The sequence below is a fragment of the Cavia porcellus genome, unplaced genomic scaffold, assembly GCF_034190915.1.
Source record: "Cavia porcellus strain 051 isolate PalLab524CR breed Dunkin Hartley unplaced genomic scaffold, mCavPor4.1 scaffold_8, whole genome shotgun sequence".
NCBI classification, from domain to species: Eukaryota; Metazoa; Chordata; class Mammalia; order Rodentia; family Caviidae; genus Cavia; species Cavia porcellus.
Window position 1 is genome coordinate 64,313,115 of NW_026947491.1, and position 14,604 is coordinate 64,327,718.

At 33.6% G+C, this 14,604-nt stretch overlaps 1 protein-coding gene across 2 annotated transcripts in view; it reads right to left on the minus strand.

The window, feature by feature from the left end:
• Positions 1-2,862: 2,862 nt before the first annotated feature.
• The window catches only part of Zfc3h1 (zinc finger C3H1-type containing), a 52,139-nt gene continuing 40,397 nt past the window's right edge, over positions 2,863-14,604 (minus strand). Inside the window, exons 25-35 of one of the 2 annotated variants that reach the window (XM_063255144.1) lie at positions 13,428-13,533; positions 13,128-13,326; positions 12,523-12,617; positions 8,660-8,770; positions 8,276-8,380; positions 8,009-8,174; positions 6,837-6,937; positions 4,863-4,964; positions 4,200-4,239; positions 3,868-3,930; positions 2,863-3,737 (exon numbers count right to left, since the gene is read on the minus strand). In XM_063255144.1, coding sequence (XP_063111214.1) covers positions 3,600-3,737; positions 3,868-3,930; positions 4,200-4,239; positions 4,863-4,964; positions 6,837-6,937; positions 8,009-8,174; positions 8,276-8,380; positions 8,660-8,770; positions 12,523-12,617; positions 13,128-13,326; positions 13,428-13,533 — 1,226 coding nt within the window. In that variant the 3' untranslated portion in view covers positions 2,863-3,599. Of the gene's footprint in view, positions 3,738-3,867; positions 3,931-4,199; positions 4,240-4,862; positions 4,965-6,836; positions 6,938-7,241; positions 7,857-8,008; positions 8,175-8,275; positions 8,381-8,659; positions 8,771-12,522; positions 12,618-13,127; positions 13,327-13,427; positions 13,534-14,604 lie in introns of those variants that run through there. The other variant, XM_063255145.1, reaches the window with a different exon arrangement.

The following is a 14,604-nucleotide window of genomic DNA, read 5'->3' on the forward strand; positions in this document are numbered from 1 at the left end:
ATAAATTTTTAAAAAATGAAAATCTTTCTTCAGTTCAGTTCTATGATATACAATAAACATCAGAGCAGGCCGGGGATTTAGCTCAGTGGCATAAGCGCCTGCCTAGCAACTGTGAGGTTGTGAGTTCAATGCCTGGTAGAACAAGAAAACAAAACAAAACTCATTAGGGCTGGGGATACAGCTTAGTGGCACAAGCACCTGCCTAGCAGGCACCAGCTTGTGAGTTCAATCCCCAGTACCAAAAATAAAAATAAAATTTTTTTAAAATTGAGAAATATCATAGCTTAGAAAGTTAAAGATTCAACCATGAAGGACAACCAAAAAAACAGAAGTATGAGAAATGCTGCTTAGCAGTTAACTTTCGATGAATAGCTCCAAATGTTTCATATAATAATTTATTTGTACTGGGGGAAAATGACACATTCGCAGGCATAATCTCAAATATGAAAGATCACTAAAATTATATTACTCCACTTTTCTCTCAATAATGCTAATACACAAATATGAAAGTAGTCTTATTCAGGCCAAATGTCTCTACTTTTTCAACAACCCTGGAAAATAAATATTTGAACTACAATCTCCAATAAAGTCCCTCTGTATTTTGTTAGTCTTAATCACCTTTGGCTTGTCTGTCTAGTGCGTTTAACTCTTAGATGTTGCACCTGGAGATTCTTGCTTACTTTATGATGTAGGTTTATGTGCCCTTTAATTGAAAGCAAACCGCCTTAGATAATCCTACGACAACAACAGTTACAAGGTCCAGTTTCCGTTAAAAGGCAAATAGAAATATTAGACTGTTCTCTAAAATGAAGAAAAGCACATTTTAAAAAATACCATAATCTACTGCATTTCTTTTACCAGAGATAAAACCTTACAACCAAAAGTGCCTCAGTTGTATGTACTTTTCCCCAAGTGGGGATGGGGTGAAGGGATTAGTTTTCAATGACTAGTCTTTACTCACTGTAGTTTCTTTCTGTGCAAAGGTTCTAGTCATATGGTATAGTGAATATTTTTGTTCAGTATATTATAAGAACTGCATCAATTTTAACACAAAATTTTAAAAATATTTTTAAGTATTATCTATAGAAAATAATTCACTAAAAGACAACTAAAATTAAGTAGGAGAAGGAACATATACCTTGAGTACTGTTTGCTACTTTGGAAAATGGAGTTTGTAAGCTGACAGAAAAAAGGGGGACAGAAGAGGCTACTTTTAAGGCAATTTAATTTTCATAAGATACCTTCCTAGTTTTTAAGGAGCAATGACAAGTGATCAAAAAGGGAACAGAGTGAAGCTGGACTTATTGGGGGCATACCTGAAATCCCAGCACTTAGGAGGCTGAGACATGAGAATGGCCATGAGTTTGGGGCCAGCCAGGGCTACATAGTGAGCTCAAGACTACCCTGAATTACATAGATGAGATCTATATCAAGAAACCCAAAAAAGGGGCTAGAGATTTGGCTCAACAGCATAAGCACTTGCCTGGTAAATGCAAGGTTGAGTTCGATGCCCAGTACAAAAAAACAAAAACCAGAGCTTACTCCTGTATGATGGTGCATGACACGTGAATGGCAAAGTGGGGTTGGTATAGTGACAGCTTGCATGGATAGGTTCTCAAGTTGCATGTACAGCCGAAATAAAGCTCTCCATACAAAAATTCAGAGGACCCTTTAAAAAACCAGTACATTTCTTGATGATGGAATTATTAGTACAACAAAAGCTCAAAACTTAGCACTGTGTCCTAAAAACTACTAAGAAATTTCTATTGCTACAACTGTTAAACTATAAGAAGACAAACTGGAAATAGTTTTGTTAAGCATGTAAGTTTTCAAATAACCAAAAGAGGAAAACTTTTGAAGGTTAAATATTTATATGCATAAGAATAATGCTCCTCTGGGATTACTATCTTCCATCTTAATTTATTTTTTATATTTTTAAATTTATTTTATTTTTTTGGTATGAGACAGGGTCTTAATATGCAGTACAAGCTGGCCTCGAACTCATAGTGGTCTTCCTGCCTCTGCCTCCCAAGTGCTGGAATTATAGGTGTGTACCACCATACCTGGAAATTCCTTTTATTTTAAACATATATGCCTCTGATTTTCCTTCTAATTAAATGAAGATATTACATTCTCAACTCCTCCTCCTCCAACGCCTCCGATTTTCCTTCTAATTAAATGAAGATATACATTCTCAACTCCTCCAAATAGCACTTGCCAACCAAATATATATTGTCTCATATGTACATGGCAGGACCTCAAAATACAGTTTTGTCTTAAATAAGCATTACAGAAATGTAAAGTTGTACAAATCAGCTTGTTAATTTTGTGGGGATGCTCTTTTGCCAATTAGACTGCTGTTAAGACCAGATTTGTAACAGTGTGTGTCATCAACGATTTTTTTTGCTGAGGTGCAAAAAATATAGACTGAATAAAACAAAACAAAAGGTCGTCTTTACATTTGGCCATACAGATATTTAATGTAAGAGAGCATGTCACTATTCAAACTACAGAGAAAAGACACTTTCTAAACACTGGTTTTTCAGGCTGAAGAATGTAATGGTAGCATAAACTTATCTGTTCACTAACCTCAAAAGAGGACTCTTCTCCCCACAAATTAAAAAAGGTCACAGGACTTTTTCTTTCTTTTTTCTTTTTTTTTTTTTTGGTAATAGAAATGTAGTGAGTGTGGATTATGGTAAATATCTGTACCTCCAACTTCAACCCTTTCCCACCAGTGTGAAAAGTGAATAAAGACAGCAACGTTTTTTAAAAAGTTAACTTATATTAAAAATATTTTGTTTATAAACAATTTTAATACTACAAAGTAGTATTTCAATACAAAGCAGTTCAAATATTAACTGTTCTTTAAACTGTTAAACTTTATTATAAATTAAAATATCTTTACAAAAAAATTGCACATAATATTTGACCACTCTTAGGTTCTGATGCACTGGCATTTGCAATAGTTTCTTTAATCTTCAAGTTAAACAGTCTCAGCAAGGAGTCCAGAACGTAGAAAGGGCAATAAACAACCCTGTTAGAACATTCAAGTGCAACTAGCAGACTTGAGGCCATGGCAGTTACACTTTCCTTAAGATGGACTGCTTAGGTTTTAAATCCTGAAATGAAGAATCTCAAAAGATTTTTAAAAAGTAAGAACTAAAGGGACTGCCTGCTTTTTTACTGTAAACACAGCCCTAGAAATTAAATCCCAAACAAGAATCTCTCAGGCATCAGAGAGTGTCAAGTGAATCAGGAATAACAGAACATAAAGGGAGAAAGTAAAAAACAAAAACAAAAAAAAGTAAAATTAAAATAAATGTCAGTCACTTTGAGAAGCTATACTTACGTACATGATGTTATGAGAATCTGGCAGGGCCTAGAAGCAGGCCCAACAGGAAGTTCATTTATCCAATTGGAGAGGATCATGTTCATTGCTTCCGGTTTGAGGATAGAATATTGTAGGGGACTTGATATAATCAATAATGCTTGTCTGTCTTACACAGACCTTAGCCAGGGATCAGCCTAATCTTGAAGAATCATTCAAATAATTTTGGCAATTATTATAAGGACTTAGAACTGACTGCACCCAGTGTTCAGTGATTCTTGCTTTCTGTTTTGTTACTGTTTAAATTTAAGAGCTCATTTAGGCTGACTCCAATCTCTTGGCACTTGGAAACTAGTTTTCTCAGGTTATCAGTTTTACCTCCTTCTGATGCTTCAAACAAGAGTTGCTGTAAAAGACAGGGAAGCACAGAAGTAAGACATGGCTAGAGCCTGAGCATTACCACATCAATGGATATGGCACATGCAGAAAATTTATAGGAAAGCATCAAGATAAAATAAAAGATAAAAAAGCATTACATCTTTCCACAGTGATGCACAAAGAGGTAACTTCTGTAAGGCTCTCTGATATAAACGGTGGACCTATAAGATAACACACACAGTTCCATCAGAAATTATTATGAAAAACATCTTCATAAATTCATAAATCCTATCTATTTAAAAAATGGTATTTCACAATATACTAACATTGCAGACAAAAAGGTTGAGTTGGGTTTTTGAGTTCTGAAACATTTAGAGTTCGTGAATATTAACGTCTATGCTTTAATCCTTTTAAACTGAGAAGTCAACAAAAGGGACAGAGTAGCTAATAGGAAAAAAAATGATCCGTCTGGTATTCAATTTTGGCTTACCTCTCTTTGTCCCTTTAGAACAATCTCAGCAGCAATGGCTCTAAGGGGGGAAAAGGAATATAGAAAAGGAAAAGAAAAATTTATATATCTTTGAATAAAATGAAAAAAAAAAAAAAGACCACTGGCAGAATACTGACTGTGGGAATCTGAGTATAAAACTTCCTGAAAGTAACAGGCTAAACTTCCAAGGAGGGTAACCTATAGTGAAAAGAAAAAATTCAACAATTTTTATCAACTTTACAAGAAAGCAGACGAGTGTTTGTGGGGAAAGGGGGAAGATTCACTCAGAATCACTCATGAAAAATACCTAGCACTATCACTGTTAAAATAAAGTTGATACCAAGACAAAACGGGGGCAAAGCCCACATTATTAAAATGATCGTCTTAAGATGATCTATAATAGGTTTATTTGTTTGATAACAGTATTATTATCTAAATGTTCTTCTTTAAGGAAAATTAAAAATCTATTGTCTTTTGTTTTTCAGGTAATCATTCATGAGCACTCAGTCTGGGTATTAAACTACAGCTAAGTGCCAAAAACAAATCAAAATTAGATCTATCCAGGGAGGGAAAAATAGATGTTATTTCAGATTTACCTGTCTGGAACAAACTTTATAAATAAAACCAATAGCTACAAAAACAGGTATATGATTGTTGCATTACATTTTCCAGGTGGCCAGGCATGTTGGGATATTATATGTAAACATCTTGGCTTGAAGTTTCAGAATCTGAACATTGCTTTCTTCCCATTCATGTTGAAGTAGCCTGTAAAGTACATTCAGGAAAATAAACAAAGCATTTCAAGCGTAGGAAACCCCAAATGTGCTCTCTGAGTTATACAGTTCACTCAGTTAAAGTCTATGAAGACTATTCAGCAAACATCTGTAGAATGCCTTTTATGAGAAGTACACTGTGACAGGAATGTGTAAAGTTTCAGGAAGTCCAGTCTGTGCTTAACTTCAATAAACTAAAATAAGGCCCATCTATTCCTACAGAAAATGAAAAGTATTCTTTGCAAATTAACACTCCACTAAAACTCAAATGTTTCTGAAGTAATGACACATTAATGCAATTTTCTCACATTTTTAGGACACCAAAGTATTTCATGCTCTATCTTGAGTGTTTCTCAAACTAAAATGTAAAAATAGTGATTAATTACTAGATTCTCTGTTCTGTGAAAAAAAGAACAGGGATAACCACAAAGAAGTAAGTACCAAAACACAAGAGTGGGATTTATCGGGGCTGGGGATTTAGTTCAGTGGCATAAGCACCTGCCTTGTAAGCAGGCAGTCGTGAGTTCGATCCCCGGTACCGATAAAAAGGAAAAAGACCAAAAAAAAAAAAAAAAAAGAGTGGGATTTATCAACAACACCAACAAACTATCTATGTTCTAAAATGCTTATCACACTAGAAATTAGTTAAAATAGAGCCAGGTGTGGTGGCGCATGCCTGTAATCCCAGCACTTGGGAGGCTGCAGCAAGGGAATCATTGCAAGTTCAAGACCAGCCTGGACTACAAAGTGAGCCCAAGGCCAGCCTGAACTGCATAGGGAGAGAAACCCTGTCTCAAAAAGAGACACACACACACACACAAATTAAAATAAAATCATCCTTTCTATTTCATATTTCATCAAAGATAATGATGGCACAGAATTCATATTTTGGTAATTAGCTTCTATATGTTAAAATGCTTACTAAAAAATTTAATTATAAAACACTATGATTATCTTACAAACTGTAAAATAAACACAATCTTAAGATGTAACTTATGATTGCAGTGGGAATGAGTATACAAGCAGAAGCCAAAAAAGGATAGGGAGTTAATGTACCTTTTTGAATTAAAAAAGTTCTTGAGAGTGAAAACATGTTTACTCTTTCAGAGCAGAGAACCACAAAGAAATGCTCAGAAATGACTTTATTCTAACTGAATGTAGAAAAATCCCTAGCTCAGTGCTTCTCAAATGTGGATGGAGAGCCCAAATTTAGGAATTGACATTTTAAATGAGCATCCTAGGAGATTCTAATGCATACTAATATTTGACAGCAACTGACTATAAAAACACAAAAGTTCTGCTCAGCATGGTGGTGCACATCTGTAACCCCAGCACTTTGCAAGCTGAGGCAGGAGGATCTCTGCAAGTTTGAGGACAGCCGGGACTACAAAGTGAGTTTCAGGTCAGCCAAAACTACAGAGCAAGACCCTGTCTTAAAAACAAGCAAGCAAACAAAAACAAAACAAAACAAAATCCCTCTTTAAGTAACACAGGTATGGCCAAAGGATTTAGCTTAATGGCCTAAGTGCCTAGCTGGCAAGCACAAGGTCATGAGTTCGATTTTCAGTACAAAAAACAAACAAAACAAAACAGTAATAGAGGTATGTGTGTGTTTGTGAAACACAGATAAACTTTACTTGAATCATTTGCTGCCTTATAACCTACAGTTTTCTAAAGTGACTAGATTTTAACAGAGGATTTTGTATAAATAGTAACTTGGCTTAACACCTCTGAAATTAGTGTATATCCATGAAACAACAGTGGAAGCACACAGTTTTATTAAGTTTTTGAGAATAATTTTATATGAAGACCCTACATTATTGAGCTGAGAGGAGGAAGCCCGATAGGATTCGTTTTTCCTTACCTCAGTGCAAGTCCAGAATTAGTAGGCATAATTGAGCAAAACCGTTCCAAGGTTTTGGAATGCTGGGTCTTTGGAACACAGCTCAAATAAAAGAAAATAACCTGTAAAGGTCGAGGGGGGAAAAATGAATGCAACCAAAATGTGAAATTCAATTACCCATGTGTTTTAATGAGAAAACCAAAATGATCTTTTAAGATATGAATGTAAAAGTTTATAATAATGTATGATGCTTTTATAGTTCTTGCCATTAATTATATTAATGACTTTCCAAATATGAATTAGGAAATATGATCTATTAATGAGAGCCAAGGACAGAACACTGACAAGAAGCCAGGAGTCCCGGTTTCCATTCCTGAGTCTACCTTTACTTGCTGTGTGTCTGGGCAAGTCATAGGGTTAATAATACCTGCCACATCTTGCTCATGGAATGCCCGTGTGTAAATGACTTAATGTCCATAAAGTGGTTTGAGATCCTGGGATAAAGAATGGCATAGAAGTACAAAGCATAATAATTGGTTATCCTGATTAGCAACAAAACCACCCCACCAAAAAAAAAAGGTGCCTACATTGAGCTTTAACAGAAACTTTTTGGCTTATGGTGTCTCTGAAAAAAACAAAACAAACAAACAAAAAAACCCTTTGCTTGATTACCTATATGACACACTTTTATAAATACTTTAATCATATTCTACTCTTAAAAGTTTAAATATCACCAGATTTCAGGTTTTTTAATGCTCTGTGAGAGTGGTATTTTGCTTGACAAAAATGTTAACAAAAATGTAACTACAATGTATTAGCCCATTTTTATTTATTCAAGTTTTGAGATTCTTTTTTTAGTTCAGTAAAATTTCCAACTAATCATGCAAAACATTACAGATTTCATCACCATAGAATCCTTTGTTTCTTTCTCCTTAATATGTATTAAACGTTAACATCCCTTCAGTTTTGCTTCAATGTTAAATTTCCTTCAATATAACATATGACACTTTTATCTTGAGTCTTTAGGGCACTATTCCTAGACTTTGAAGAGACAAGAATCACAGTCAAGAATAGTGAATGCTAGTAAAGCGGTCCTAGGAAAAACTCTATTGATACAAAATAGGTGTGCTGTCTTTTTAAAAACGTTCATTTTGCACAAATATTCTAAAGAAAGAAAAGTTTTAAGTTCTTACCCTATTATGAAATTCATAGTTGGACCAGTAATCAGCACTGCTAAAAGGAATGGGGTATCGGGCAGGAACTGTAACCAAACATCTATTCACTAAATCTGTAAAAAATTTGAATTCTTGAACTTTGTTTCTGGATCCAGCAGCTCGATTATTGGCAAAGACAAGATAACTGCCAAAAGAAAAATATAATTAAGCCAGTAATTCAGCAAAATAGCCAACCATCCTTTCCCCCATCTTCAAAATCCCATTCTTAAGAGGAACTAAACTTACTCCATCCAAATCTTCTGTACTATATCAGATTGCATTGCTACTCCCAAAGCTGCTTCATATGCTTCTACTGTGTCCTTAATACTTGATTGAAGTGGATGACAAAGGCTGTACAAGAAGGAAATGTATGTGTGAATGGCAAGTGCATTTTAAACATTTTAGACATCATTACAATGGAATCTTTTTTTAAATTTTTTTTTTAGCATCTCTCCAAATCTGATTCAATAACCTTAACAGGTTAATTTTAACATGGCATAAGGTTGGGTGAAATACATCTAGATCATAACTTTGTTCCTCATCATGAAGTTTAACCTTATACCAGTTCATAGTAAATAGCACATGCGGGCTTAGTATACAACATTCTCTCCACAGCAGGTAAAATCTTACCAGTATATCAGCCACAAATAAGGAACTTGGTGGTTAAACATGTCATCATCAAAATTCTCTTTACATAAATGGGCTGGAATGTCAAGAGGTCCTGGAATATTTAGGAGATACCTGGTAGGGGGGACACAAATATTGTTAGAAATTATGCCTATATACATGTGGATTACAAGTGCTTTTTAAAAATCCTGTTTCAGCTAAATTAAAATATTTTTATAAAGAAATGAAACTATGCTTTCTCATGTGTGCAGTTTCTCTTTAGTCACATCTCTAGGATCATACACTTACTCAGAATTTTTTTTATAACTGCATAATTCTCCACCTAGAATGATTTTTATTCTATCTCCAAAATTAAGCCATTCTAAGTATCTAATTAAACTTAAGAAATATTAAAGAAATAAGACTACCAAATATAAAAATTTCCTAGAAAAATCTGGTTTCTTCAGAAGAAAAATCCTTTAAGGTTTATAATATATCTGAGAGTAATCTAAAAGTAATCTTTCTGTCACACATACACCAATGTAGATTAATTTCAGACATGATATCAAAATACCATCTAATTACATACTGGCTCCCATGAGAGTTGTCAAATGAGATTTATGATCAATTAAAGTTGGGAGATACTGCAAGTTATGCCCCCTTTGAAAAGTCACAATAAATATTAAAGACCCTCAGAAGTAAATTAGTAAAGAAATTTATTTAACTTCTTCCCAATGTATGACTCTGTATGTACATCAGCATCTTTAAAAATAATGCTTTTTGCCAGGTATGGTGGTGCATGCCTGTAATCCCAGCAGTCAGGAGGCTGAGGCTGAGGCAGGAGGACTGCTGAAGAGTTTGAGACCATTGGAGGCTACAAGTGAATTCAAGGCCAGCCTGAGCTGAACAGTGAAATCCTATTTCAAAAATACAAAAAACAAAACAAAACGAAGTTTTTAAAGAAAATGAACTGACCTAAAAAATGGCAATACAGTGCAATCATTTATATTAGATTCTAAAATGATTTCAAGAGACCAAGTTTTTAATGGATTAGACGTATCTGCAGGGTGGTGATGGTGCTGGACACAAGAAACAAGACACATCTTAAAACGTCAGGTTATAATTCTTACTTCATTGTAACTACTGGAACTACATTACCATGTGTCAGCCACGTCTAAGGATTTTAGTTTCCTCAACTGAAAACCGAGGCAGCTCAAAAGAACTAACTTCAATCCTAGCTTCAGGCAGCACATACACTAAGAAGAACCAACTTCAAACCTAATCAATGCAAACCATTCCTACTATAACTTCACATGTGAAATCTGCACATTAACTTTTCTAGCTATCTTCTTAATCTTCAGATTAATCTGAAACACATAAAAATTACCTGCTCTATTCTTTTCAGCCTGTTATCTTTATATTAAATGTTACATAAAAAGGAGTTGAAAGAATTTATGCCAGGTAAATCTTATAGTGCTAAGCACTTTTCTTTACAATTTCTATTCAGTGAACTTAAAAAGTTATTTTGAACCTATTAAGAGCACTGATTTCTATTAGTCAACTCTGGTAATATTATAAATCTTAAAAATATGTATGTGTAAATAAGGTATGGCAACGTCAAAAATTATTTCCTCTACTACCATTTTCTTAATATCTTATTCAAAAAAGAAAAAGACTGTAAATTTAATGCACCATCTTTGTGCATACAAGGACTTCAGACCGCCTATGTAAACTAAGCACTAGATGTTTTTTGTCTAACTCTTGGTTAATTATGAATTGGGCTATTTCCCAAAACGACTTTGTAATGAGATTTGGAATTAACTTATTTTCAAATTTTTACTGATCTTGTTATTTTGCTTAATTAAACTGATATCAAAAAGATCTGAGGATCTTGGGTAGGGTAGGCTCAGTGGCATAAGCACTTGCCTGGCAAGTGCGAGATGGTGAATTGGATTCTCAGAACCAAAAAAAAAAAAAAAAAGACCTGAAGATCTTTGATTAGTTACCAACACAGAAACTGGCAGATCTTCTTTTAAGCTAAACCAATTAATTACCTTTATGCCCCAAGGGAAAACCACACCACTAAGTCTATAAACTCTATGAAGTTTGGTTTATTTAGCCTTGAATTAGTCTTCTGCCTAAAGTTGAGCAATCTATTTTTTTTTTTTTTTTTGTCTTTTTCCTTTTTATGGGTACCGGAGATCGAACTCATGACTGCTTGCTTACAAGGCAGGCACTTATGCTGCTGAGCAAAATCCTCAGCCCCGAGCAACCTAATTTAAACAGTGGTGAAATAGGATATGGATAAAGTAAATAATCTTTAAATTCCTGATAGAACAGTTTAATTTTTTTCTATTAATTTTAATAGAAAATAATTTTAATTTAACATTATTTTTACAGTTATCTGTAAAATATTCATCTGGATACAGCAGATCAGAATTTCAGGCACGATGCCTAAAATCAGTCAATAAACTGATTAACGTAAGAGTATAGATGTAAAGACTCAAGTGAAGGAAGAGCAGTAACCTCAAATCTTAAAATTGCTAATAAAAGTGCCAGGTTCAGAAAAACTTCTAGATCAGATGAACCACTTAACTTTAAAATCAATGAATTACTTTTTAAGATCTGGTTTTAAATAACATAGCTATTGTGGGGTAAGGTGTGAAGAAAACAGTAGAACCTAAGAAAACAAAAGTATCTGTGAGCATTACTTTCAAATATAAAATTAAGGTGTTTTTTTTTAAATTAAGGTTTTTATTCATTAGTATATTCCAGAAGAACCATATTCATAAGTGAAATAAATCAGACCCATGTGTGTAAACATCGTTTTGTCTCACTAATGTGAGAAATTCAGTGAATAAACAAGATCCAAAATGTACAACAGATATCGTAAACTGGAGAGAAACTTTTCAAAAGAAAAGACAAACTGATGGGGGAGGGGAAATGAGGAAAAAGAAAAAAGAAAGAAATATGTATGTAGTATACATAAGATATTTAAGATAGTTACACAGCTAGCTTCTTTTAGTTTATTGAAAAGTATATTCCATAAGAAATTTTTAGAAGAAATTCAGCTTAGGTTTTCTTTTTCTCAGTTCTTCGTAATATGGAGTAATAAAGGAAATCATGGTAAAATATTTTCTTTCTGATACTATTCAGAATTAGCAAGTTATATCTATTTTTATAAGAAAGTTTTACTGCAACCTAGCCCATTCATTTACATATTACCTGGTGCTGCTTTTTAACTACAACAGTGTATCCGAACACCAGTAATACAACTTATGGCCTGCAAGTTTAAAATATTAACTTTCTGGCTATACAGAAAAATTTGCTGACCCCTACACAGAGAAGAGGAAAGGAAGAGAATTTCAAAAACTTTCTCGCCAAATGTTGGAACAAGAACTCTCAGCAAAGCAAACACAGTAAATACCAAACTCTATGTGCTCTACTGAGAAACTGACAGTTAAGAAAAAATTCTCAAGAACCTCTTAGCTTTTTGTAGGCCAGAGTAGCTCTCTTTAGAATTTAACAGGGAAGAAAAGGCATGTTATTTAAACCTGCTTTAGATTACCAATCAAATTTAATTAATATTTTTTCGAAAATCAATGAGGCTGTCCAGTATACAGTAACCAGTTCCTACAGTGCTAAAACTAACATTAACAAAGTAAAATGAATTACAATAAGCCTTACTTTGAAGAGTGCCTTTAATCCAAAGAATATAGAAGTACTTTACATCTTGTCTCCATTTTTTTATTATTATTCATTCTACAGCCCTCATAAAGACTCTACTCATGGGTAAAATGTAATTGGTAAACTAAATAATTTATCTTTCCAACGAGTTATGTTTTTTTCTCATTCCTCTACACATCAACAGTCCTATAATAACTTACCGAAACAGATCCAAATTACTGTATTTCTCAAACCCAGGTTTAAAGAAGGATGCAATAAATTTCCGCAAAAATGGAAGAAGATTATCACCTCGATTCTATTTAACAAAGAGGGGGATATATATCAAGGTTACAATGTTTATATAATTAAAATGATTCAATGTAGGAAAAGGGCTTTTACAAATCATTGATGAGATTTAAGTTTCCTGGATAGGTAGAAGAGAAAGTAGATATAAGTTTGGGACACTCAAAACTATAAGTTTTTAATCTCTGAATTAATTTCAACTCAACATTAAAGAGTTTAATAGCCAATACTATCACAGGTTCCAGTTCTATTCACCAGTTACCCATTGAGCAGTTATCACATGTTTGGCACTGTGATAAGTCTTTTGCTCTAAAGGAATTTTTACTGTAGTATATAAAGCAGCTATAAATAAAATTACAAAGCACTGTAATAAGCACAACGGTAAAACTATAAAAGAATACCTAACAAAACTTACAAAGGGCAAAAGTACTAGGAAATGATTCCTCCAAAGGCTGTTAATAAAACAAATATAGAAATACCATATTTAAGAATTTTATTTTATATATTTAAGACATTTTTTTACCTGCAAGATGAAGTATTTGCACATATGATAAAAAACTTCTGCATTCTGAGGATTTTTTTCAAATGCAGTAAGCCACACTGCTCCAGCTTTATCATGCTGATTTGTTTGCACATATAAAGCAACAAGAGCTTCCAGTATCTGGCAGTTCATGGGACATGATTTTAATAAACATTTGCAAAGCTCCACTGCAGACTCATATCTTAACAAGAAAAACAAAAACAAAAAACAACAAAAAAAAGGCTAAATACATGAAAAGATCAATTTTAACCAAGTTTTAGCTGCTTGTCAATTAGGTTTTACCTCTCTAGAAGCTGGTGCAGGGCGATCATGTTTGTGTAAAGTGGAAGACAGACCTCTACTTTTTCCTCAGTGGTAAGGTTTTCATCTGTACAAGCTTTCACTGCATCTACCAAAAATCACACAAGTCAAACATAAAAAGAATTATATGTCTGTATTATTTTAACTTTAAGAGACCAATGAGAGAAAAATGTCCCATTCCTTTGCTTGCCCATTTTATTTTTCATCTTTACTAACTCCTGACTTTTATCCATTGAAGTATTTTAGATATATCCAGGCTCCTGAAATTCAACCAATTTTTACTTTTCCTGATAAGAACAGAACCATCCCACACAAGCTCTCACATCTACCAATATTTTCATTTAAACTTCTTAAGACTCATCTCAAAAGCAGAATCATAGAATGAATTATATTTTCATCTTTCCTTGATCACTGCAAGGAGGTCTTTCTTTGTTGTTCTATATCCATTTAAATGTCTCCCCGTAAACTAGATTTTTCTTTAACTGCTTCGAAACACATCTTTTCCTGATCTTACGAAGGCTTCTAATAGAAGGGTACAATATTGTTATTTCCACCACTTCCTCATTCCCCAACAGAAGCATGACTTCCACTTTTGTAGTTATGTAATCATTCTAAAATTGAGCTCTTCAAGTTTACTTACAAGAATTCCTACCTAACAAGCTTATTGTTATCTTCTCTCGTTGTATTTGATTTGCTCGTGACCTATTTTCCTCTTTTTAATTTCTTTTTGCTTCTTTTAAAAGATTTATATTCTTGATTTTATTCACTGACTTCACACTAACCTCTTAAATCTCATTTCCTCTAAAAAATCTCATAGCTTCAGATACAGGTTTAGTATCTCTTAGGATCAAAAGTATTTCAGATTATAAAATATCTGCATACATAAAGTGAAATAGCTTGAGGATGCGACCCAAGTTAAAACACGAAATTTATGTTTCACTTACAATTTATACTTACGTAAAAAATAATTTTGTATAGTATTTGTAGTGTACCTGCATTTTGACTATGGCCTCATCACGTGAAGTCAGGTGTTAAAATTTACATGTGGCACCATGATGTTTAGAAAGTTTCAGAGTTGGAGCATTTCAGATTTTGACCAAGTTAGGGATGTTTGATCTGCACTGAATAATTTACTTTAGAAGCACATTAAAAACTGTAA